At 41.7% G+C, this 27,919-nt stretch overlaps 1 protein-coding gene across 3 annotated transcripts; it reads right to left on the reverse strand.

The window, feature by feature from the left end:
- Positions 1-438: 438 nt before the first annotated feature.
- LOC131262553 (ras-related protein Rap-2a) lies at positions 439-25,604 on the reverse strand. Of its 3 annotated transcripts, none has more exons than XM_058264592.1 (5): positions 25,388-25,604; positions 19,612-20,061; positions 11,296-11,433; positions 2,278-2,395; positions 439-1,387 (listed from the first exon to the last, which is right to left on the reverse strand). In XM_058264592.1, exons 2-5 carry the CDS (start codon positions 19,744-19,746, stop codon positions 1,230-1,232), a joined length of 549 nt encoding a protein of 182 aa, XP_058120575.1. In that variant the 5' UTR covers positions 19,747-20,061; positions 25,388-25,604; the 3' UTR covers positions 439-1,229. The 3 variants fall into 3 exon arrangements, with proteins under 3 accessions (XP_058120575.1, XP_058120576.1, XP_058120574.1); XM_058264593.1 differs by having other exon boundaries at positions 25,476-25,583; XM_058264591.1 differs by lacking the exon at positions 25,388-25,604 and adding an exon at positions 25,027-25,292.
- Between the last annotated feature and the right edge of the window lie 2,315 nt (positions 25,605-27,919).

Consider the following 27,919-nt stretch of genomic DNA (forward strand, 5'->3'; position numbering starts at 1 on the left):
CCAGACGCTCGCACAGTATCCGTTTGAATGCTCCAAACAGTTCTGGTATGTTCATAAGAGTGCAGTAAATTTGCTTCCAGAACACTTGACCGATGATGCAATTAGATGTATATTTGTGAAATTGTGTTTGCGTTTGTGTGTGTCTTTGTGTTAATCTCATTCTAGTGAAATGTTTAATTGTTCTATCCAGCCTTTTCTAGTACACAACAGTCTCGTTCTCGTACCATCGTTAGTAAAATATCATGTAAAAATTGAGAACCATCGAATCCCATCATAATTTTCTGATGAATCCACCCGTTCACATATATGTTTGTGATCTATTACCCTCTGCCTTTAGAGTGAACACGTGTCCATGGTTGGAGAAAATTTGTATTCACCATTTACATTTATCCATGAGGTGAACATTTTAGGTTCCAGAGGTTTGTTGAGTTCGTGCGATTCACCCTTACTGCTATTTTATTTTTCTTGCTTTTCTACGCCCCCGTACACATGTGTATATTTTATAGCATTACCAATAATTATTATCTGTTACATTTCATTATTAATTTAGGTTTCCTATTTGATACTACTAGTACTGTCCCTGCTTCCTTTTTATTCCTCATCGTCATCGTGCCTTTATCGGTTGCTTATATTTTTGATGCATTTGGTTAGCTTCCTGTTCGCGTTTGATACTATACTCAAAATGGTGGTATCTATGATTTCTTCGTTATGCTTGATTCATTCCACTCTAGCTAATCTGCCGACATCGATGGTAAATATAATTACCTCTCTGTGTTTCACTTATTTATGGTTATATTTTCTTAAATTGTTGTACACTTCTTCAAATCGAGCAAGAATATACAAGTAAAAAATACAGAAAATCCAAATTTTCAGTAAAAAAAATAATTATGGTTTGTTAAAACATTCACATGCAAGGAGCATGCAAGACGCAAGGGTTGTAAAGTAATAGGCGCGCCTACAAAGTTGATTGTAGTGATCATATGATTGTAATTGAGTAAGATTGTTTAAGTTCTTCATCGTTCTGTAGCCTGCTGCTGCCAGTTGAAAACTTAAAAGCGGTACCGATCGAAGGAGCGTGGACAGGCTCACACAACTTAATCGTTTAGCATACTCAAACCTACCATGTAATATTTTCTTTTTATCCTCCATTTCCACTCAAAGAGTGTGGACTAATTTTTCATTCCTTTTATTATGTATTACTTGGATTAAAATAAGACCTAATGCCACTTCTATAACAATGTACAACAGCAGTAACTCTTCTTCTGACGTTTTTCGGAGGTCATATTCATTTCCCGAACAACGGTGGCGAAGACTTCGTTCACGTTGATGCGATCTTTCGCAGATGCTTCAATGAAAGGACAGTCCCACTGTTCCGCAAGAGCGTTTCCTGCGTAAGAGGATAGAAATAAAATAGAATTAGTATCTAAACAAAATATTTTGATTGATCGATGTAGTGGCAATTACCAAACGACCATTTTTAGAGTGCTTTATCCATTTTTTATACGTAAAAATGAACATTTTTGTTGATTACTTTAAGTAATATTTTTTCCAGGTGGAGGGGATCATCTACGTCACTATCCGATGAACTTATTCATTAAATATACAGTTGATTGAATGAATAGAAAATACAATCTTTTATAGTCCTTTCAATCTTCTTGTTGCATTTTACCTGCCAAATTGATGTAATTTTCTAATCAAACTAATATACACACCCTACAACATTATTCTACAATTATTAAAACAACTAACTCAGCAACGTACTTAGTTTTGCTATGACTTGTACACCTTTGATAATTACTTGAACTTTGGTACTTTGGGCTATCATGCGCAGTTGTTTTGCTTAAATAACTACACTTCTCAATTGAAACTAACCCTAAGTCATATCTATTCTAACTTATATCATACTGATCGAATAAATAATATGTCAGAGCGTACGTTGGCAGTAAAAGTCTCACTGTCACTGACTTTCCCATCTTCCATCTCCCATCTCTTCTCTGGGGCCCTTGGTGTAATATACAATAACACCCACTTTTGCTGTTGGTGATCGAGAAGACATCTATCGGCTTGATTTGGCTCTTTCGTGCTTCCGATGAACCAGATTGCGGACTGCCACTAAAATTTGACAAACTTCGCTGGTTGTGTTTTACCACAGCAAAAAAATATATGGAACCCTTTCGGACGAATGGTTAACTTAATGTTTTACCAACATTATGTTTGAAATCCTATAAACTAACGTAATCTTCGTACCAATACACTTTTATTTTTAAGCACACTTACCTTCGGCCGTTGACACTTCTCTTTGGCAATCTAAATCTAGCTTGTTGGCGACTAGGAGGATGGGTGCTGGTTGACTACCTTTTACACGGCTGATCACATTTCGCATACTCGCGATATCCTGCAATTATACATTGAAATAAATTGAAAACAGATAATAAGATAGAAATAAGGTAAACGTAATACTCTTGAAGCTTTGTGCTTTCCCAGCATTTGCAAAGGATTCTGTGAAGGAAAGTTCCTCCAGATTTGGTAGAAAAACCAATAATTTAACGTTTGTCCGGTTTTCAATTTTATTTTTAAAAAAGTTTTTTAGAAAACCATACTAAAAAAATATTTTTCCAAACTTTTCAAATCAACCATTTCTGATAAAAACCGGTACCTTCTAGGCTTTTGAGAGAATGATCTGATTCGTATCTGATCTGTAAACGTTTGGAGATTTGATTTTCGTTTTGGGTGTTTGGTTTTTTATGCGCCCTCCATCACTATCACAGAAGGAAAGAATGCATCATGGTGCTGGAAGACGAATGCTATCATTAATTGCAATAAAATATATGTAAGGTTTAGAGGTGTAGCTTCTATATTCTTTACTATCCGTTTCCTTTCACACTCTGACTAAAACTCTCTCTGCTACAGCTCATCGCTCCTTTTTATATCCTACCATTTCTATTTCCATGTCTACTCGATTACTTTTTCGCCCAACTCACACGGCCTTTCCTAACATTTCTTCCGCCCCGGAAGACCTATACTTTTCCTATAAAATATTTGATGACATTAACCTACCCGCACGGCCTTTCCTGACCTATCTCTTCCGGCCAGGAAGACTTGCATTTGCTTCCTTGCTTTGCTTACTTCTTCATTTACTTTCTCAACTTCTAATCGGTTATAAGATTTTTGCCTACTACACTCCTATATTTCCTAGTTAGTACTTAGTCGGTGTAGGCCACGGCTCCTTTTGTTCTGCCGGTGCATCCTTTTCACTCGTGTTCTTGTGACTACTCGCAATTTCCGAAACAATATCCTCCTCGGAACCATATTCGTTCGACTCCTTATCACTATCATAGCCCTCATCATCTTCGTCTTCTTCCTCCTCATCCTCATCATCTTCAGCATTCTCCAAGCTCCTTGGTATAACTATTACTTCCCGTCCTCCAACGTTTGTCTTTAATACGTCGTTATCCTTCTCAGCACGGCGCTTTCGGAGAATTTCCATCTGCACAGCGTACTTAATGTTGCGTTTTGATTCTTTCTAGAGGAAATCCATCTCAATTAGCTGAGCTCCCGTTATGTTGCAGGCTCCCTTCAACAAATTAAATTTTTTGGTAACACCGACTGTAGCAAAGTTCGGATACTTTCCGATAAAAGAACGCGTGTAGCTAGTGCTAAGTTACACTTTATTTAGAATCGTTCGTAAGTGGTTTTCTAAGTGATTTTTAAAATGGTTTCCAAAGTGCTTTTGCACGTTTGCTCTTCGCGATCTTCAAAATGCTACTGATCGGTGATCGTTAATATTGCGGTGGTCAGTGCTCGTCGCAGGGCTGACCCCATGACCGCTCGTACTTTGACCCCGTATCGTAGTCGTTATCTTCGTTCCTTGCCGCGGGGTCCTAGTTCCTACTTGCCATAAACTCGGGAGCTAGGTTGCCCTCGCTAGCTAGCTCCTTCGTGTTCTGTCACTTGTTCTGTTGTTGACTTAGCCTCGTGTGTTTACTTGCCAACATCCCGCCGCCCGTGAATCCTGGTGGCTCGAAAGGATTCACTAACTCGATGGCAAATTTCCTCCACTGCAGCTCAACCTAACTCCTATCAACATCTTCTTCGTTGTCAAGCTCGGCCTGTATAACTGCTAGTTTTACTACGGGACGTTTCAACCGTTTTCCTCGGGCAGTGCGCACTACTGCCTGGCGCACTCGTCCGTCTGCGCCGGGGAAGATCTCCTCCACCGTTGCTCGCCGCCAATCCTTGCGAGCCCCTTCGGTTACAAAGACCAAATCGCCTACCTTCAGCGGGGTGGTGTCGTCCCTCCACTTTGATCGCTTGTGAAGTGTAGGAACGTACTCCTTCAACCACCGTTCCCAGAGGGCGTCCGTCAGTGCTGCAGACCTCGAATAGCTGCTCCTCAGTGCTTCTGCGTGGTCTGGGGTCAGGCGAACCAAGTCTTTCTTCCCAGAGGAGTCTCCTAAAAGAAAATGATTTGGAGTAAGCGCTTCGGTGTCAGATGTGGCTTGCGGCATGTATGTCAACGGGCGAGAATTTATGAGACTCTCAGATTCCGCCAACACGGTGACCAAAATTTCGTCGTTCAGCTTTCCTCCATCATTGAGAGCGTGCATTGCCTCCTTTACGCTCCGCACCATCCTCTCCCATACTCCTCCCATATGGGGGGCCGACGGCGGATTGAAGATCCATCGGGTCTGCGCATCTGTGAACGTGTCTGCCAAAGCATAGTTATTCTGCGCAATTTGCTTTTTCAGCTCGTTGCTGGCTCCTACAAAATTCGTGCCGTTGTCCGAGAATATTTCCGCTGGGGGCCCTCGCTTACTGGAAAAACGCCTCACCGCCATGATGCACGATTCCCTAGACAGACTATGTGCTACTTCTAGGTGGACTGCGCGTGTTACGAGGCAGGTAAATACAGCGACATATCGCTTTTCCTTGCGCCTTGCATTAACTACCTCCACTGGGCCTAAGAAGTCCACACCGACTTGGCTGAAAGGACGCACATACGGGGTAAGTCTAGCCGCTGGGAGAGGTGCCATGCGTGGTGATTTTGGCTGACATTTTTTTACTTTGCAGCGTTGACACCGTTTTGTCGCCTTCGCGACGCAGGAGCGAAGATGTGGGATGTAAAACCGCTGCCTCAACTCGTTCACAATGGTCTCACAATTAGCATGGCCGAACCGTTCGTGGTATTCACTGACCAACAGATGGGTGAGGGCATGCTGCTTGGGTAAGATGACCGGGTAGCGAGTATCGTATGCGAGATGGTCGGCTTGACACGCCCGACTTTCGGCCCTAAGGATACCAGCTTCATCCAGGAACGGCGCCAGCGCATACAATTTACTGTTCCGGTCCACAGATTTGTTGTTTAATGTGTGCCGCTCTTCCTTAGTCACCGATAGAGCACTCACTTCCATCGGAAACGATTCCCTTTGAGCTATTCGCCAGAGAAGTTGCTCGGCCTTCTTGTACTCTTCGGAGCTTAGTGGCACTTGCTCCGAACTGACTCCTTGTATGATAAGGTCTTCCTGCGCTGCAGTCGCCTTCAGGGTTTGTATTGGCAAGCCCTTTAACTTTCTTCTGCAATTTTTTATAAATCGGTATACGCCTGCTACCGCTCGCAGGAGGATTTTCCACCTCGAAAAGCGCTGCAGATCAATGTTGAGCTTCTCTTGCTCAACACCTGCATGCACTAAGCAATGCCCTATTGTTTCCTCTTGATCGCTGATGGGTTTCTGTATGGTGGTTCCTTCATCACCTTCTAGCGCAAACAGCTGTTGTAGCGCCTCGTGTAGATCCGGGTTGGCTTGGGAGTCTTCGCTGCCTACCACTTTCGTATGGCAGTTGACATACACTCGCGTGGATCGCAGTTGGTCGACTCTAGCTGTTGGCGAGGACGGTTGTGCGCTCTGATCTACCTCCGGTTGCTGCACTGTATACGGTCCGTAAACTGCCCATCCAAGAGGACACCGCACTGCGATCGGCTCACCTAGTCCGCCGGAACGCGTCTCTAGTGGTTCCAACAAGGCGACGTCCTGGAGCCCGATCAATATTCGTGGCACTGCGTTCAGGTGGGTCGTAACTGGCAAATCCTGGAAGTGATCATATTTACTTATCAGAATTTTATCATTTAAGGTTTGTTTCGGGAGACTTAGCTGTTTGACTGTGTGAGCGGCCGCTACTGTGTAGCGCCGCCCTTCGCCCCTCGCCGAGATCTCGAAAGAGACGCGCTGAGAAGCCTCCTCCGTTCTCCGCACGCCGCTTGTCCACAGCATCTCCAGTGGTTCCCGCTTTCCCGTAACGCCTAGCTGCTCCGCGAGCGATGACTCTATCATCGTGAGGTTGGAGCCCTCGTCCAGAAGCGCGAATGCATCCACGCTGCGCCCCTCCTTGTGCAGCGTAACGGGAACTACACGGAACAAAATCTCCGGCTCCGCTACGCGATGCGTGTTGCACTGTGCTTTCACGTTACCGGTGTCCGGGTGTAGTAAGGTGTGGTGTCTCTGGCCACAAGCTGTGACCCGGCAGGACTGCTTAGATCTGCACGCCTTATCCCAATGAAGGCTCAGGCAGTTTTGGCACAGGTTCCTCTGGTTCACCACTTCCATTCGTGCGGCGAGCGGCATCCGTTGGAATTCCTTGCACTCCCTCACCTTGTGGCTGGGGTCATTGCAGACGAAGCACTTTGCCACAAGGTTGCCTGTGCTGCCTCTCTCATCCTGCTTCACCACCGGTTGTGCTACTGGAGTGCTAACTTCAACGGTCGACGAGGAATGGGTGAACGTATGTGAACGGTGGAGTGGTTTCACGGGAGCTCGACCTGCCTCGACTTTGGCGGGAGCGTACACCGTTACCTCGCAACAATCCTCCATCAGTTCGTCCATGAACGCACCAAACTCCCTGAGGGTTGGCCGTTCGAAATGGCGCTTAAATCGGGCCCACTCTAACCGCCTAGTTGCAGGGAGTTTCTCTACCAGCTCGTCTAGCAGCATTGGGTTCGCCATGTGGTCCTGCATCTCACACGCAGTAAGGTGATCGCACAGTTGCTGAACCGCTAAACCGAACGTGATGAGCGTATCCAGACGTTCCGGTTTTGGTGCTTCGGTGGCGCGGACCTTTTCTATAAGCTCCTTTATCAGAAGCGCGGGGCGACCGTACAACCTTTTCAGCACCTCCATGACCAACGGGGCAGCATTTGGCAGCATAAGTTTCGAAGCGACGGCTTCTCTCGCTGCTCCTGTCAACGCGGCCTCAAGCCGCATGATATTTTCGAGCGACGAAAACCCACATGCCTTCGTTGACTCCGTGTAGCAGCTGTAGAAGATCGGCCACTCTTTGGGCGACCCAGAAAACGTGGGGAGCTTTGCTGGCCAAACTTTCCTTGCTGCTGCCTCGTCAGCTAGCAATGGCTGCCTCTTCGGGGTCGATGGCTCCTTCGATTCGGTTCGACGGGGCCATTTTGCTTCGCTGGTGTTACTCACCGAACTAACGGAATCTCTCTCCGTTTTCTTCATCTTATCTAGCATCTTCGATGATTTGGTAGAGCTGCTAGCAAAATCATCCACTATCCGAGACATCTTTTTCTCGAGGCTTAGCTTTAGGTTTGCTAGCTCTGCCGTTGCCGTCGCTTGCAGGATCTCCAGTTGGAGCGCATGCTCCCTTTCCAGCTGCTCTATCCTGGCTGCCTTCGATGCGCGGGAACTGCCACTCGTTCTCGAAACGGAGGTTTTCGCAACACTTGAACGCGATTTTCCCCCGACGGACGCATTGGATCGATCCCGATGGTTTGTCGCTTCTCCGGACGCCATCGCCAAATCCTTCTCGGCCGCCATCTCCTTCGGGGTGGTCGCCATCGCCGTTTTCTCCGCACGCGCGGCAAGCACTTGCTCCTTCAACAAGCTTAAGCACGTTTCGGCCTTTGAAGACATCAGACTCGTCTTCGTTTCGGGTAATGCCTTGAGCCGTGCTTCGGAGGTTTCGCTGCCCGGGCGCTTGGCATATTTGGCTTCTCGATGGCCCGCGTCCGACTGGGCTTCTCCACCCAGGTCCCTTCCGCGTCTCTCCATCTTCCCAAACCTTATCTCGCTCCCGTCGGCTGGCCTCGTGCATCTTTTGCAGCTCCATTCCCGGTTCTTCACTTCGGCCGTCACGTTGGCGCAATCATAATGCAGCCACTTGCCACATGTATCACACTGCACCATATCGCATGCTGAATTGTCCCGGTCGCACGCAACGCAATCGAAATTCTTCGGCATTTTACTCACTTCGAGGAGTCACTCACTTTTCTAACTTTTAAAAATCACACAAACCTTTACGCTTTGCAAGAACTAGTGCAAAAGGTTTTGTAGCAAAGTTCGGATACTTTCCGATAAAAGAACGCGTGTAGCTAGTGCTAAGTTACACTTTATTTAGAATCGTTCGTAAGTGGTTTTCTAAGTGATTTTTAAAATGGTTTCCAAAGTGCTTTTGCACGTTTGCTCTTCGCGATCTTCAAAATGCTACTGATCGGTGATCGTTAATATTGCGGTGGTCAGTGCTCGTCGCAGGGCTGACCCCATGACCGCTCGTACTTTGACCCCGTATCGTAGTCGTTATCTTCGTTCCTTGCCGCGGGGTCCTAGTTCCTACTTGCCATAAACTCGGGAGCTAGGTTGCCCTCGCTAGCTAGCTCCTTCGTGTTCTGTCACTTGTTCTGTTGTTGACTTAGCCTCGTGTGTTTACTTGCCAACACCGACCAATTGTTGTTCACGATCATCGCTTGCTTCTTTCGCTTTCGCCAACTTATCAAAAGCTTCGTGCAATTCTCGCTCCAGTCGCCCATTCTCTGACGATAGTACTCGTACGCGATCATTCAACTGACACTGCCTCTGCTGACTGTCCTTCAACTTTTCTTCCAAAAACTGTATTTTCGCCACACACTCAATCAGCTTCGTTTTCTCCGCCAGCCGATCCTTTTCCGAGCCTCTCAATAGATCACGCTCCTGCTTCAACTTATCTTCCAATCCGGTCAGATCCGATCGTAGGTCCTCTATCTGCTTATCTCGATTTGCGATGATTTCACCCTGTTGTTTCATCTTAAACTCGAGTTGTTCCTTCTCGTTATTCATCGAAAACCACGGATCATTCACTGCTGTGATTGTTAGAACTTCATTCTTTTGACACTGATTTACCTGGTGTTCAAGTTCACCACTGTTAAAACACTTGGGGCTTTCCTCAACACGTCTTGTACAATGGATTACTAAATGTCCGAGCATTCCACAGTTGAAGCATTGACGTATTCGCTCATCATTTTTCACAATCCGCTTATTAATTGGCTTTCTCACATCTTGGTCAAACTGCTTACTCTGTTCTATTGGCTTATGTTGTACTCTTTCTGTTTTCTTCTGTGTTGCTCGTTCCATCAAGAGAAGTTTCTTCTTCAATTCTTGAACAGTTTGAGCCTCATAAAGAATAGCTCGTACATGTGGGTCAGTAGTGACACCATCCGCGATGTATTCGCACAAGCTGGTCTCATCCAAGCTAATTGTTCTCGCCAACTGTTGCATAGCATACACAAATGTCAATACTCCTTCGTTACTCTTAATCCGCCGAGATTCAAGTTCTCTATGTACGTCCCGCGGTCGCACCACCACGCCAAATTCGCTTAATAATTCTTTTTTTAATTTGGAGAACGTTGTAACTTCCGATAATGTTCTTAGAAAACTTCGTGCTGTTCCCACGAGTTTTTTCCGGCACATTTACGACCGACATCTTCTAAATCATTCAACCAAATCGCGATATTCTGCGTTCGTTCTCCAGAGAACTCTTCGACGCTATCTTCACTATCGCGTATGGAGAATGAGTTTATGTACGTTGTATGATGCACGATATTTTCATCCTCCATCCTCCGACTAAACGGGATGCTAAATCTTGCTTACTTCCGATCGTTGCTAGTCTTGCCACTTTACATTTTCGCACTAATTCCGAACGAGAGTATTCTTCCATCAACCGTAAAGATTCCATATCGACGATTCACACCAAGCAGATTCCAGCGCACAGAGCGTAACCTTCAGCACACACATTGCAATCTACAGCGCACACAGCGCAAATCACAGCACACACAGTGCAGACTTACTAAACTCCGACGAAAACCTTCTGTGCACACACTGGACTACTTCTGCTGTATGACCTCCGTCTATATCCTGACTGCGGAAGATTCCTTACTCCAATCTCCGAAGACCATTCAAGAACTACGCGGATGACTTCAGACCCGGTATGCTTCTTACTCTCCTGACCAACTATTCACGGACGACTTCTGACGTCTATCTTTCCTCAAAACGAATGTATGAATAATTCTTATTCCAAACCGAAGACTTCTTCTTGGTTGAGCCCGTTAATTTCTATTAAGATCCGATGACCTCTTCTTTGGTTGAGCCCCCATGTAAGGTTTAAAGGTGTAGCTTCTATATTCTTTACTATCCGTTTCCTTTCACACTTTGACTAAAACTCTCTCTGCTACAGCTCGTCGCTCCTTTTTATATCCTACCATTTCTATTTCCATGTCTACTCGATTACTTTTTCGCCCAACTCACATATATTTTAAAATTGCTCGAAGTGACAATAATTGTAATGTTTTGATGCTTAACCACACTGGAAAAGAAAAATATCGTGCATAGTTTTTTGGCTGTAGATAATCATGAAATTTAGTAAAGAGATTCAGACCACAAAAATCTTCAAAAATTATTAAGGTGTAGTGTCATGAACATGATCGAACAAATTATCTGCTGCAAAGTACACAAGTATAGTCTCAAAGCAGTTCAAGTGTTTATGTTTAGCCTTACGTTAAATTTAAAATAAATTTAAAGATAAATGGAACTATATGATCGCGATCGATCTATCTAAATAGAATAAAGACTGATTCGTACGTCGGCAAGTGGCAAATACAAGTGGCAAGTTGCCGCAGTCAGCAGAGGCAGTGTTCAACAACTGTTCAACATAGAGTAACGAATAAAACGTGTTTCAGCTAACAGAGCCAAAAGTAAAACAATCGCTATTTCAACACTCAATTTTTTTAGCATCAGCAGGAAGAAGTCAGCTATGCGGGGTTCCGTTTTTGAGGAATGAATTTTTCTTTCAAACGCGATTTGACAGTAAATTTTCTAGGAACAGATGATACTAAAAGCGCATGTATAATAATTGTATTACAAGGAGAGTACATGCTTTTACAAAATTAATTGAAGTTTATATAATTTATAGGAAATATTTTAAATAATGCAAGCTGGAAAAGTTCTCAAAACATCAATGAAATGCAACAGAACTTACCTGAAATGTTTGATGGTTTGTTAAAGAATACATGACGATAAAGCCGTGGCCATTTTTTATATAAAGATCTCGCATCGAGGCAAATTGCTCTGTTCCAGCTGTGTCCAGAATTTCAAGAACGCATGGAGAGTTGTCCACCTAAAAATATGACAGAAAATCACACTTATAAGTTATACTTACTATCATATTTTGTTGTTAATGTTGTTCTTAAATAAATAGGTGTTGCTGGGGTAATGTGCACCCCAGAGGTAAAACAAACCTTTTGCAATTTCTTATTAAAAACGCGTTTCGGTTGCGAAAATAATCACCCTGACGAAGAATGAACTAATTACTGCCGGTTGGAACATGACCTGAAGTAATTTTGCAAACCTCACCGCTAAGGAATAAATAGTGCAACAATCGTTGTTTTTATACATGGCATACATAGTTCTGTTAATTATAATCGTAGCTTCAACCTGCTCATAAAAATGTGGGTAAGGCAGCTCTGTCAGTTCTCGAACAAGACAAACACTATAAAAACACAAGAACAAACCTATGCAATCATATGAAGGTGCTCTGTCAACCTGCGTTGAACATGTCTGTGCATGGCTGTGTACCACCGTGAAACTCTCTACAGGTTCATCCAGACGACAACAATGTTTCTCAGCCATGTTGACGTTTACCGAATTCGTACACGATTTCGTTGTCTGTATGTGTGTGCCAAGCAACATTGCCGAACGAATTGACGAGCTATCCATGGGTCGATGGATAAGCTGGAAACATTTGAGGGTATTTTAATTGGGAGCGCGGAAACGATACGAACTGTCAGATTTCTCGTCGCGGTCCCATACAAAAGGTAAACAACACCTTTGAAAAAAGCGAAAAAATGGCTAGCCGCGTCGTTTCGTTTCCGCGCATCGTCTCGACACGTAGGTGGCGTCGTTTTGGATCGTCGAGACGGCCAGCCATTTTTTCGCTTTTTTCAAAGTGTTGTTTACCTTTTGTATGGGGCAGTGTCGAGAAGTGTATCGTTTCCGCGCTCCCAATTATAATACCCTCAATTGTCGAGCAATTTTGACAGCGATCCGTTTGGCATTCAACAAGGTAACGAAGCTAAGCTGTATCCTGTACGAACCTTAAGTAAATTGTTAATTAGAACGAGTCAGTTTCATTTGGGCAAGTGTTGGTTCAGTTTTTCTATCATGCCACTAATTAAATTAACTTTTGTGATGTTAACTAGTTACCATTTGTTGTTACTATCTATTGATACATATTTTACCATTTACATATTTTTTTTATATGCCATGACAAATGTTTAGAAACCTTGAACATTGTTGGAAACATTGATGAACATTGGTACCTATCGCGAAAGGCTTGACATACCGATCGGTATCTCTTACCGATCGATATGTGTTCATTTGGTCAACTAACCTACCGCGAACGGCTAAAACAACCGATCGATATATAGTCTATATGGGCATCTGCCAAATGCATATAAACTATGGGTAGTTTTTCGAGCAGTTGCGATACCGATCGGTATATCTACCGCGAACGCAAACTGTTGAGCTAAATCGATCGGTATGCTACCGACTGCCATGGACCAGTCGGTAGCAGATGAAAAGTTCATTTATGATATTGGTGTTTTAATTTAATTTAAAAAATAAGATATTTTTTAATATGAAAAAGAAAAAAAACAGTTTTTTCAATTTACATAAGTTAAAGCTCACAAATCTCAGTGTTTTCAGATTTTTTTAATACTTTTTTTTCAAATGTATTGGCCAAGAGAGTATGCTTCAACCATTAATGAATGTATTTCCTCAAAGATTACTGCTTACTCAGGCTTCGTCACGGATCTCAAACAACTCCAGAATACATCTTAACACGTTAACCGCCATATCAGTCCCATGGACGACCAGACTGACGGTGAAGTTTCCCTTTCTTTCGCCACGTTGACCCCTATGGATTGACGAATTCATGAGTCGCGTCGGTCCACCAGTATCGGTCCACCAGTGTCGGTCCGCCAGTGTCGGTCCGCCAGTGTCGGTACGCCAGTGACGGTCCGCCAGTGTCGGTCCGCCAGTGTGCTTCATGTTCATGCACTCACTTCGTTTCATTCTTTCCACTTCGTTTTACTTCACCTTCATTTTATTTCACCGGTGCCAGTGACCAACTTCGAACGAAATTGTAGACCGAGTGAAATAAACAGAAAGTGTTACAAAACAGGCTGGGCGGTTAACGTGTTAATAACCTTGGATATAAGCATTCATGCTCAATAACTCCTTTTACTAATTAAGTACACAAAACTTGTTGAAACTAAAGGAAGAAATGCGTATAAAACAATAATTAAACTGTTTGGATGACAATTGTCATCCAAATTAATTTTTAAGCCATATGTAAACAAATAGTTGTTTGACAGCCTGAGAACTGCTTGCCTTATCGATTGATATTTGAGGGTATTATGATCCAGTTCCGCGTTATTGCTCGAAAGTTTCCGCATATTTGCTCGAATAGCAACCTGGGTATTTATACAAGTATTTCAAGGTATATAAATATATAGTTTTTAACAAGTTTCGAGCACTTTGATTTTTAATCAATTTTCAAAACGATCGAGTTATTGGTGTGTTTTATACTATGGCTAAATGGCTAAATAAATCAAAGTGACTTGTCTAAACACAACGTTGATATGAAAAGTGCATCCTGAATTATCATGTTCTTGGTAAATACCAAGATCCATAGAACCCACATATGCTTCGGACACATACGGTCTATAGAGATCCATCGACCAGGAGGTGCTTGAAACTGCTCGACGATAACGACGCGCGTCGTTTCGTATCCGCGCATCGTCTCGACACGCAGGTGGCGTCGTTTTGGATCGTCGAGACGCCCAGCCATTTTTTCGCTTTTTTCAAAGTGTTGTTTACCTTTTGTATGGGCCAGCGTCGAGAAGTTTATCGTTTCCGCGCTCCCAATCATAATACCCTCAATTGTTTTATCTATCGATATGGGAAGAACGTTCGCGGTAGCTAATTCGAGTAGATATCGTTACCGATAGATAAAGTGATACCGATCGATATGGACTAAAGTCTTGCGTTCGCGATAGGCACCATTGATCGCCATCGTATGGACAGAATCCGCCATTTTTGCACATGGCTGACAACCATGTTTGAATGTGTGCGAAAGATTGCCATCGTCTGGAAGGGCCCATTCTGCTACCTTCCTGCTTAAAAAAGTGACAGTTCTTCACGACATTTGAGGGTATTATGATTGGGAGCGCGGAAACGATAAACTTCTCGACGCTGGCCCATACAAAAGGTAAACAACACTTTGAAAAAAGCGAAAAAATGGCTGGGCGTCTCAACGATCCAAAACGACGCCACCTGCGGGTCGAGACGATGCGCGGATACGAAACGACGCGCGTCGTTAACGTCGAGCAGTTTCAAGCACCTCCTGGTCGATGGATCTCTATAGACCGTATGTGTCCGAAGCATATGTGGGTTCTATGGATCTTGGTATTTACCAAGAACATGATAATTCAGGATGCACTTTTCATATCAACGTTGTGTTTAGACAAGTCACTTTGATTTATTTAGCCATTTAGCCATAGTATAAAACACACCAATAACTCGATCGTTTTGAAAATTGATTAAAAATCAAAGTGCTCGAAACTTGTTAAAAACTATATATTTATATACCTTGAAATACTTGTATAAATACCCAGGTTGCTATTCGAGCAAATATGCGGAAGCTTTCGAGCAATAACGCGGAACTGGATCATAATACCCTCAATTGTCAGAGCACCTTTCGAACAGTGGCTTGTATCGCGAACAAATCGATCGTCACGATTTCGATCAAATGAAATAGTCGATCGAAATCTAAATCTACTCGAAATAGCTATCGGCAACGGGGTTTCTGTTTCGATCGATAAACTATGGGCGGTCGCATAGTCGAGCAGCTGTCAGATCGATGTTGTTCACGGTTATGGTATCGCGTGCGTGTTAACCTATGATAACCGACTGATAAGCGTGTTTACAAAGTAGAATAAAGAACTTGACTGTTTAGATCATGTTTGTTTTCAAATCGTTTTCATTGTTTTTCATAGAGACCAGGAACGATTAGCAGAGTGTTTTTTTCGAAATTACGGTTGGGGTTGATCCGGGTCCATGCCGGCGGTGAAACTTTGCTAAATACTTTAAAATTAGCTAAACTATGTTTCTAAACACTCATTAGACCAAAACACACCGAAACATTTTTTTGCTGGATTACCAAAAAGCGTTTTTTTCCATAATAACACACAGTTTTACTTGGCAAAAGTGAGTAAGACATGGTAAATGTGCATATTAAATATTTTTTATGAAAGCTTAACATATTACCTTTCCAACGATGTATAAAACATCATGGTCATAGTTTAAATACTTGTAAAACGATTGCCATCAAGCAATCAATAAAAGTTCGCTAGCGCGGACCATTTTTTATCACTTTTTTGACTTTGACAGATTATTTCTCGAAATCTACTGGTCCTAAAATACTAAAAATTTGGATTGGTCTTAGTTAACTTATCTACTGCAAGGAAATGTAACTGAATTTATCATACTCTCCATCGCCTAATGTCCGCCTTTTCCCCATAGTGCCCGGCCTGTTTTAAGCTGAATTAAGCCATTTAAAAATAATTTAAGTAATAGAATATGTTCATCAACGTATCTAATACAGCCTATGTAAATTTCACTGCACGAAATAACCATTTCAAAAAAAAAAAACGAGAAAAAAGCAAATTGACTCTAAATGATCTAATATTTTGTCACTTTTATGTAAGGTATGGCATGCTTTGATATTATAGTTTTTAAACACCCAGGCCTTCTTTTACTACCTGATAATGGTATTTAACGAATACCGAAGAGAAACTGTTTTAAAATTCTCAAAATTTTACATAAATTACATAAAACGGGTGGGGGTGCCCATGGCGCAGCGGTAGCGCGAGGAAACACCACGCCACAGGTGTGGGATCGAATCTCGAGTCTGGCACCCCTCTGTATTACGAACGGCTGACCACTGATTTATAATATACCGTCTTTCGGTCATCGAAAACTCGCTTCGGAGAGAGGTCTTGTGTCCTACTTGGGGATGTCGTACTACATAAAACGGACGATCCTCAGAGTGGGGCAAGATGCACCGGCCGAGGTGGGGTAAGACGCCCTAGCATTCCAAATGTAAGCAATGGAGCAGGACGCACCATTAAAACAAGAGCAAGTCGCACGGTGCCTCTATTATCCACGCATTGTTGATTTAAATAAGTCTTATATAAAACATGTCATGTGAGTTTCATAGAAACGAATAGGTTTTGAGCTCTTCATATGAAATTTGTGTTAATTTTTTATGATGTTCAACTGTGTTTTCAAACCACAGATCATCAGGATTACAAAACGTCAAATTTTGACTCTGTCAGAAGTGCTACCTGCAAGATTGATGTAATTGTAAAGGTTGGACTAAGGCGGTTTGTATAAAAGGCCTGGTTTAGCTGTTTTTAGTTACAGAATAGAGTTCAAACGTTCATTACGAATGTTTGTTTTGGGTATCATAAATTCCAAGATGGCGTTATGTTTACTTGTCAAATCGCTCCACATAAACCAACCTTGGGAGTAACCTTGATTGACATATAAAAACTCTCTGTGACAGCGTTGAAGCGTCTGCGGCAAGAATCAAAATCGTTTGACTTTTAGTACAGAAAACGAAAGGTATGCTGTCATCAGCGACAGCCCCTATCTCTCCCATGGGAAAAAAACGCAAACGCATACGTATGCGTAAAGGTCTGACCAGGGGTTCATGCCCGGTTCCGATTTCCTGACAGCAATATTTCTGTCAATCGTGATTTGACAATAATCGAGTAACAGTAACATTGATCGTCTACGAGGGCTGACAATAAAGTAAGGTCTCCAACGCTGCAACTTCGCCGGATCACGCGCTAGGCGAAATCTGGCAACACCGCCGTGTTCCTTGGTTCCCCCACTACCACTTTGCTGCTGGGTGAGTCTTCCCCGACCGCTCAGTCTTGGCTGAGCAGCCGTCAACGATGGAGGTACCCCTCGCGTCAGCGTCCAAGTGCGAATTGCGTTCTGTAATACGTTTTTTGAGTGCGAAAAAGGTGACACCAATTGAAATCCATCGTCAACTAGTTGAAGTTTACGGGGAAAAGTGTATGGACATAAAAAACGTGCGTAAGTGGAGCCGCGAGTTCAATTCCGGGCGCACTAATGTTCACGACGAGGAGAGAAGTGGCCGACCGTCGGTCTCGGATGCGATTGTTCAAGCAGTGGAGGCAGAAATGCTCAAAAACCGCCGTGCGACAATTAGGGACTTGGAACAGAAGCTTGGAGGAGTGTGTAGAAGCGAAACAATCCGTCATATCCTTGTGAACAACTTGCAGTATCACAAAGTTTCTGCCCGATGGGTGCCGAAACAGCTGACCGAAGACCACATGAAGCGGCGCGTGGAATGTGCGACCAAAGTTGTGGCCCGTTTTGAAGAGGTAGGCGATGATTTTTTGGAAGGGTTTGTTCGATCACCCTCCCTATAGTCCCGACGTGGCCCCAAGTGACTACCACATGTTCCCTGCCCTGAAGGCTGACGGAGAGTGGTATTCTGCCGGCATAGACAATAGAGTTCATCGTGCGGATGCGCAAGGTGTTGGAAAAAATGGCGATTATGTAGAAAAGTAGTCAAGACCTTGGCCTTTCCAACGGTGTATCGCTTTTTGTAAATAAATGTCATTTTCTATGAAAAAAAAAAAATTGGAGACCTTACTTTATTGTCAGCCCTCGTAATAAGGGTAACCAGGCACGGTTACCGATTTGCTGTCGACTGAAATGTGTCAAAGTGGGGGTTTGTTTTCTGTTTGCTCTGTTAGCTGCAACAAGTTTTGCTCATTACTCCAAGTTGAACAATACCCTAAATTCAAACATGAAGGGTACGGGAAACGAAGCGTAATCGCTAGCGTAATCGTGTGGTTCCGCTGCTCTATCTGTCAAAAAGAATTTTGGCTTTCTTACCCTATAATCGTATGCGTAATCATGTCATAACGTAAACAAACGTTTATTCGATCGCAGTTTAATCGTTTATTTATCGAAAATCTGTGATTATTTAGCACAGTCATGGTATTTTCAACAATGCACAACAAAATAATAGGTACGGCTGCTCAAAAACTGCTGCAACTTTTACCAAATTGCAAAACATAAAAGTCCTCGTCTAATAAGTGGAGGGTCCTCACGAAAGAAATCGTTGCACTCATTGTTCTTAAGTTTTTCAATGTTTTCCCTGAAAAATTTCCAATTCCCGAACACACTTTTTGTCGCTATTTTGGTCCACTTTGTTTCTATTTTGACCGACTTGTGTACCACTTTTGGCCCACATAAGAAAAACTTATTTTAAGTCTTTTATGGTTTAAATATTCTCAATAATTTAGAAACTGCTGTTTACTTTTACCATTGTTAAATAAGTGAGATTACATGTTTAATTTGATATTTTAATATCCACTTTTTTGCAGGATGATCGCATTTTCGTCTAGAAAGTTTCTGGCCATCAGCTGCCAGTATCAGAATGCATAGAAATTTCGTTTCAGTCGAAACCAGATTTCCTTGCATCTATTTTGGCCCACTTTTACATCGAAATCAAAATTATTTTTCGAGCTCAAAAAATTCGCACTAACCCTAGTAATTTGTTTTACCGGTTTTACTTTTGTTTTTCGAATACCTCTAATATGATATATATAGAAATATTTTTTAAACAGAAACAAAACTTTTTATAGAATCTGTAATGGTATCCAAAATATTATAAAAAATTCCGACAAAGGCAAGGTATTTAAAAAAACGGCCAAGAGATACTCAACAAGCGTAGTGTAACCAATCCAAACCGTACGTCGACAAACCGTAAGTCATAGTTTGGATTCGAACATACCCTGCCGAAGGTGTAGGGGTGGATGGGGTAATACGCACTCCTTAAGGAAAACTATAAAATTTTCTAACAACTTGGCTCTTGATTGTTGATTTTATCACTGGATAGGATTCATAAAGGTTCAAACTAGTCACCAGTTCAGGAATGTTTGCTTTTTTTGCTAAGAAAAACGTACCCCACCCCTACTACAGCGCTCATGGGCCGATTTGCAAATCATTTAAATACTAGAATAAACATTAACATTCCATTGGATGTGTGAAAGTCATGCATGCTTAAGAAATAAATGTGATTGAAAAAGTTCCGGTAGTTCTAGTGTTAATCACATGTCCACCCCGGACCTGTAATGGCCAGATATGTTGGCTTATTTGTACCTAGTATTTAAAACACACATCATACCTCTATCTCCTTCCTGTAGAAATCCTCGATGGTGGGATCGTACTTCTCTATGAAACACCCGGAAACAAACTGAACTGTTAGAGCTGACTTTCCAACGCCTCCAGACCCCAGGACAACGACCTTGAATTCACGCATTTTCTTAACAGGACTCGTTCTTGTTTCCTTACTGTTTTAGCAGGGGCGCCTTTAGGTTATTATATCGCGTTATTTGCACATCGATTGAGGAGAATAAGTACACGCTTTACGCAGAAACACCAACAGGACCAGCACTTTATATTGATGGTCAAAACGAGCAATTTATCAAACACAAAAACCCCGACCCCAAGATATTTGATTTATCTTTCTTGATGCACGATACACTATTGCAGTCCGTTTCGCAGGTTGTCTCAGAGAAAAACTCGTCACCAGCTGGATATACACACTTAAGACACAGCAACTGCAAAACAAAATCTGGAAATACATTTAAAAAAATAATGCAACTGATTAGATGAAACACAGTTAACATAAATATTACTATGCATTACACTATACTAGTATTTTTTACCGTGCTTTTAAACTGGCATCGTACATATAATATGAATACCCATTAACTAATACGTAGTAGAATGCGTGTATGGTCAACAATCTTTATCTTCAGTGTATTATATAATCTATACGCTGTGAATCTTTTTTTTCAATCATACCAGTATTTTCTACGCTGGTATCCATTTCAAAAAATACTTTCAGACATTTTATCCTCAATGCTTCACCATGCCTAGGTTGTAGCCATCTAGCGAACTATTCATCCAATCTGGTCAAACATTGATTCGTCTATCCATAAAACTATTTACTGTAACTTGAGGGGCTTATCAGTTTCTATCAGGTTCAGAGGTCAACAAACAATTGGAAATTTGGAAATTAGAAGCAGAGCATTCTTCTTTCGAGGTCTTATTTGCTTCAAGCAAGAAAGTTCCAGCCAATGATCCACTCATCCGGATAGGTTAAGAGAAATATATGCAACCATCCCAAGATGAGTATTGTGGATATTCATTTTAGTTAATGGTAAGTACATTTTAGTCAGAGCAGTTTAGATAGATTACCTCCCCAAGATTCACCCAATTCATCAAACAATTTAAAAAGTTCGGTGCCAAGTTTAGATACGTCATTAATGTTTAACCAAGAAATCACTTCTTTCCTTGAACGCACCTTGAACAACCGCACAGGTTTCTTTCATATATCTATATCTCTTTTACCTAACCTGTTCGAGTTGTTACAAAAATACAACGAAAAAATGATAACATACTTAATACTAATTCTGACCATCGCAGAAAAAAAATATTTAAGTTTCGTTTTTCTCTCCGATGAGCAACTGCATTCTAATTTGTTTATTAATATTCCATTCATGCATAGGCAGCGTATCTCTAGCATTTCACGCACACCGTCTTGCGCAATAGGGTTCAGTAACATTATAACAGGCAAAATGAAACAAGGAATAATCTTCGTTCCTGTGCATAGCAAAATATTGATCAAGATCGCACATTGACTATGAGAACTACAAATCTTAAAATCCAATTGTTAAAGGATTTAGTAAAGATAAAAACAGTTGAAAGTGAAATTTAGTTTCTCAGACATATATGTACCACTATTTGTTGAACAAATTCCAAAAGTGTCAATTTCATGGCTGTTGTCCATGTAGCATGTTTATTGAATTGTCTGAAATTTTGGTGCTTTCATTCGAAAATGTAAAAATATTATTTTTATCATTATTATTATAATTAAATCTAATTTTACATGCATAAATTTCTTTTTATCCAAACATTGACCCCTTTGTTGGATTCTTATATTCTGCATTTATTTACATCTTATATTTGTCCCTCTTCGTTTTCGTTTAAGCGTCTGCAAACAAGCCTATCATTAAGGTGGTTACTAGGCATTAACGCACGTGCTGAATGCCCGAGTACATCGGTGAGTTTTGGCTTAGATAGGATTCAAACCCACGCACCGCTGGATGTCTCGGACACCTTTAAAAACTCAGGATTATTATGTTTATTCGCAAAGCGTAGATTAGAAGAAACCGAAACTAATAAAAAAAATGTAAAAAACGTCTATGAAAACAGTGTTTTGTTTGCGGAAATTGAGACCCTTCACTTTCGGATTGATGTTAATCCTAAACCCCTGCTATGTGCAGCGTGTACAGGAACTCATAGTACAGCAGCTATTCGATAATTTTCAGTAGAATTTACTAGTTGCCACATGCTTTTATTTTGTTTTGCTACATTTTGTTCAATATGATAGTTATTTATGTTTGATAAACACATAAATAACTATCAATTAGTCATTTATGTTTGATAAACACATTATCAACACCGGTTGGCTTACAGGGTTTGCCACCTTTGTTCAGCTCTAACCCACCGAAAATTGAAATAGCTCATCAACTGCATCTCTAAAGCAACGGATATTGAAATAGCTCATTAGGTACGGTCACACGAGACGAACCTTTGATGGCGAACCTTTCGCACACTATTACAAACGAATGCCAAAAAAAGGTTCGCCGGACCTTTTAGCGTTCACACATAACGAATCTTTGATGCAGTTTCATTGGTAGTTGGTAAGAATAAATCAAAGTAAGCATTGTAAACAAATGGTGAAACCAACCAGAATCTGTCAAAAAGGTTCACGGCAAAGGTTCGTGCTATCCACCAAAATCGGCTAACCTGTTCTGCTCGAAAAAGGTTCGCGAACTCTGCTCGATTCACTAACACATTCAAAAAAAGGTTCGCCGAGCGTTCAAATTCGAACCTTTGATGGCGAACCTTTCGCACACTATTACAAACGAATGCCAAAAACAGGTTCGCCGAACTTTTGCCTTTTAACGTTCACACGTAACGAATCTTTCGCCGCTTTTCACTGTCCCCACGCCGCTTTTACCTATTAGGTACGGTCACACAAGGCGAACCCTGCTCGAATTTGGACGCTCGGCGAACCTTTTTTTGAATGTGTTAGAGAATCGAGCAGGGTCCGCGAACCTTTTTCGAGCAGAAAAGGTTCACCGATTTTGATGGATAGCACGAACCTTTGCCGCGAACTTTTTTGACAGATTCCGTTTGGATCCACAGTTTGTTCACAAAACGATACAGTGAAAAGCGGCAAAAGATTCGTTACGTGTGAACGCTAAAAGGTTCGGCGAACCTTTTTTTGGCATTCATTTGAAATAGTGTGCGAAAGGTTCGCCATCAAAGGTTCGTCTCGTGTGACCGTACCTATTAACTGTTGCCTCTAACTCATCTCATTTTGTCTCTAACTCATCTGACTTTGTCTCTAACGTTTGTCTCAAGCCGAAAACTATGGTATAAACAAAGTAATTGTGGTTATGATACGTTTTAAAACTCCAAAAACAATAAACATTATTATTTTTGTATGGTTTAAAGCTATTCTGAAGTATTTTTGAACAATTTTGCGTTTAATTTTTATAGGTGCCTGCATACGTATATTAAATAAGAATGCTGCATTGTGGTGTTTACCTAGGTGGCATAAACGCACTTGCTTGGATCAATGTATGTCACTTAACAGCTAAGATAATGCGTTTATGCCACCGGGTTAAACACCACAATGCAGGCTTCTTAGATGACATACGTATACATGCACGAGTGAAAAGCATACGCAAAATTGTTTAAAAATACATAAAAATATCTTTAACGCATACAAAAATAATAATTTTTATTGTTCTTGGTGTTCTACAATATCTCATAATCACAATTACTTTGGTTTACTGGTTTACTTCGCGTAATTACTGGTCGCGTTACGGTACTAAATTTACTTCGCGTAATTACTGGTCGCGTTACGCGACGGTGCAGTCTAGAAAGCGAGTTAGAGACAACTGTCGATGAGCTATTTCAATACCAGTTGCTTTAGAGACAACAATTGATGAGCTATTTCAAAATAACGTGCGTTAGAGACAAAATCACCCGCTTTCGAGGCAAAGTTGGCTGGCAAAGCCTGTACTCAATAAAATATGATAGTAAGAATCTAATTAGCTCAGGATTCTGAAATATTCCAAATTCACAGTTTTGTTCAGTAGTGAATATACGTTTTAATCCCATTACTGTGCTTAACGTTAACGCAAGCAAGGTATGTTGAGGATCTTATGCACATTTGCAATTTGCATTTGAAATGTAGAAGGAATACGAGAGTTTTCCCCAGTAGTTACTTGCCAAAAAGATGCAAAATTTGTGAAAATACCACTTTTTCCTACATGCATTAATATTAGCAGGATTGACAATTAATTTGAATTACAAGTGTAAAAAACACTCGCAAGAATGTGTACATTTAAAAACATAATAATAATAATACTTATAAATGGTTCCGATAACGTTCCAAGGCATATTTAAGTCGTTCCGTATACACACGCTTATTTCAAACACACATACACACACAAACCCACATACGCACACACACACACACACTATCAGGCTATGGTGCTTATGATGAATACGCACACTACTCTTGTTGTACAGTCATGTGTCATATATTTGATGCAAAACGGAAAAAATCCCACCAAATCTTCGATTACCTCCGCTGCTGCAACAAATTTTGCCTCGTCAAAATTTTAGAAACTTTTCTCTATAAGGCTTCCACAAGTCGGTCGTAGCAAGTAATAGATGCTTCATGAAAAGAATGAACAATCGATCGTGTAAAAGTTGAGACTTGAACCGATGATGAGACAATGTTTAGATTTCTTTTATCCAGTATTTTCTGCTTCTGCATTGCAAGCACCTGTGAATGGATCACTGTCTTATCTAAACAACGGAAACAAAGGATTTTCGTATGCTCATTCGATTCGGGCAACGTGTAAGTAAAACGGGATGCAATACGCTACATGTAACTTTAAGAGAAAAAAAAGCAACAATTGCACAGCCCACCATCAATCTTTCCTCTATATTCCGTGGGCCGCTCATTCCGTACAATCGACCAGGCAGCAAGAATCGCATAAACTCACACAAACTAAGAGCCAAACACATACCCATGGAATCAATTGCTGACGGTGCTTGCCTGTATTCCTTTATTGGTAGTGAAGCAATGTTAAAGCTGGACAAAGAGTATTTCCCATATGACAACGACAAAATATACTGATTAAGTAAATCGTCGGCTACTATACAGAATGTTCTCTACATACGCCTACAACTAGCATTGCATTTTTCACAAGTCGTGAACGGAATGGAGTCGTGTAAATCCAACACGCTACTTTCATTCACAGTCGCCTCGCTCGAGGTGGTTATCGTTTCACTTTTCACACCGAATTTGCTCAGTTCGCAATCTACCACTTTGCACACCACTTCTTTTCGATGTAAAATACTGGAACCGCTTTACACAGTAATTAGGATCTTAAACTCTGAGCACGACATAATTGAACACAATTCAGCAACTTTCCATGCTTACCTTCAAACGGTATACAATAGCTAACAAGTTTTTCGATGTAGGATACTTCATATGCGAATTTTCAGGGATAAAACCTAAAAACTTTTACACTCGGGATGTACAGTTTACGGCTGCGACTGACCAAATATAGAAATGTACATAAAGTATTGCACAAATCGAGAATAATTTTAGAGTATCTAACAAAACCATACACCAATCGTTATACAATACACTGCAGAGGAAGTTTATGGAGTTTTTCCTCTAGATAATGTCGACTTCGCACTGAAGCATACAAAATCGTACATCATGAGATATTCTGGTACTTAAAAAAAACAAACAATATTCACGGACGTAGACGATCGTAGTGATGAAATTCATGTACCAGAAATGTCTTGCCTGTTCGGTCTGTAGGCGTGGAAAAAACACGCAAAAACTATCCGCGCGTCATTTAACGAAACAGATTCTTGTACCGCTAGCCACCTTTACAGCACTTTGTTTTGCCCAAGGTGATGTCCTGCTCTTTCACAAGACCGAGGAGCACCGTCTAGTCACAATATACATTGCACGGAAAAAGCACGCCAACCCGTTCGCTCAGTACTGCTGGTTGAAGACTGAAGTTATTGGAGTACGGAGTAGTGTTGGCAAGGAAGACCCGAAGATTCGATCCTTACACGGATTACAAAGATTCGAATCCCAACTGGACGGATTCAAAGATTTGATCAAAGGCAATCAATAGACAGGTCGGGTCAAAGCTGTTTTTTGCTCCTCCATTGTTGTGACAGTTGGTCGAAAAAGTGTTTACAAAAAAATCCAGCATACTTGTGGGAGATCTCCGCCAAAATCTTCGCGAAATAGGTAGTTGGTAATTCTAGATCCCAAATTCCATGGTCTTGCGGATAGAAAATGCTTCTTCTTCTTGACGTAACGACCTCTTGGTCATACCTGCCCGTTAAGAGCTTACGAGACTTGTTTCCCTGTTGTACGTGGATAGTCAGTCCTCTCGTACAGGGGAGGGTCCGGTCTCGGTTGGGATTCGAACCCACGCCGTCGAGGTGATGAGCCTCGGCGCTCATGGGCCGATTTTCTAACCGGCGCTACCGCTCGGGTGTCGCGGACCCCCGGATAGAAAATGCTCTTCTCTGTGAAATCATGGGATATGGATCCTTTTGCTCGCTGTAATTGCCGAAATTAAGTGTGTTGGTCTGCCTTACACCCAGTCTTCCCCCAGAACATAATTTGAACGCCTCAACTCTTTGTTCTGTTGATGAAACATACCAAATTTGCAGTTTAACCCCACTTTCTTCGCTGTTCGTGAGAAGTTAACAAAATTTCAACCAACTGTCAAAAATGTTCCCACGGCTCCCAGGACCTGTCTGTTGATTGACTTTAGATTTGATTTGGGATTCGAATCAGAATTGATTTATTTGGGATTTGATTTGATTCGATTCTGACTGCATCCGAAACTATTTAAATCTGATGTGAGTCGAAATTAGTCACGTTACGAGTCAATCTAGAGACAATTGGAGTATTATGATCGAGACTAGATGTTCTGCGGTTTTGCATTGTATGCGTGTTTGGGATTCTCTTTCAATGCTTTCTGCTGTGTGCAAAAAAAAGCATGTGCTATCTCTTTCCCTCTAATTGGATCTTTGTTTGTTTGTATGTGTTGTGATTTTTTTTTCTATGTTAATAAGGCAAAAAACTGCTCGATTTGCAGTGTACCACCGTTTGCTGGGATATGTGCTGTATTCATCTTGGAATACCTTTGGAAATACCCCCGATTTCCACTTAACGGGGGGTCGGATTACACGCACACAACGTTGAGTCAGAGGTGGCACGCACACCAAGCGCGCCAGGCAAAAAAAGAGCAAAAACATAGTTGCTCTCGTATTCCGCTCTCTACTATGCCCAGTCCCACTCTTTCTCCCACCTCGTCTTTGATTCTCACCAATGCGTCCCCGCCCGCTAGGCAATTTCGAGCAAATCGTCCTCAAAAACGTCCTCCATGACACAAACATCGAGCAGTTTTGTATGGTGAGGAGGACAAGGAGGACGATTGCTCGAAAAACGTCCTCCTTTTGTTTCATCCCCATACAAAAATGGAGGACGTTTGTTCACGCGGAGAACGTTTTGAGGACGATATTTCGAGCTGCCTAGCGGGCGGTTGACAGAAATTGACATTGTTGCTGGTACAATGCAAGGTGTATAAATTAGAAGGTGAAGTCGTCCAGTGTAAAATGACATTTCATGACTTGACATAATACTTCTGGGGTATGCATATCCCCGGCGGCCAAATTGTACTGCTTAGCCAGTTGTCAAAACGAACAGCCTATGTTTCCCGTGTGTGGATATGTGCACCACACCGAGTGTGTATGTCTGCTGAAGCTCGAAGAAGCTGCACGGAATTTGCATTCTCGTCTAGCTGTTGGTGTTGTGATAAACAAAGTAAAATTTAGTTGGAAACTTGTTCAGTACAAAGTTCTTAGACCAAATATGTACGGTGCGTGCTAAGGAAAGTTTAGGTTTATTGGGAAGTGTACAATTGGAACGCAATACGTCCAGTGCAGCATCGACGAAGAAGTTTCATCGTCTCTGTACAAAATATCATCTTCAACTTATGGAAACTATAGTATGGAAGTACGTATTAATCATTTAAAACGATTTGTTTGTTAACCTAACCTTCTTCAAATCATGTATCTAATTGTCTATTCATTCTTTTCCGCAGTGCTTATTAGAAATAACATCAAACGTACCAGCCCCGGATCCAAGCAGGAAGAGCTGGATGGGTGAAATATTTCCTCCCAACGCATACCCGAAGACTGATCCCGTACGAAGTTAAACTCTTCGAAGCATCTTGATGTAGTTGCAGATAAAAAATGAGACCCAAAAACACTAAAAGTATGTACAGGCAAAA

Source organism: Anopheles coustani, chromosome 2 (genome assembly GCF_943734705.1).
Source record: "Anopheles coustani chromosome 2, idAnoCousDA_361_x.2, whole genome shotgun sequence".
Lineage (NCBI taxonomy): Eukaryota > Metazoa > Arthropoda > Insecta > Diptera > Culicidae > Anopheles > Anopheles coustani.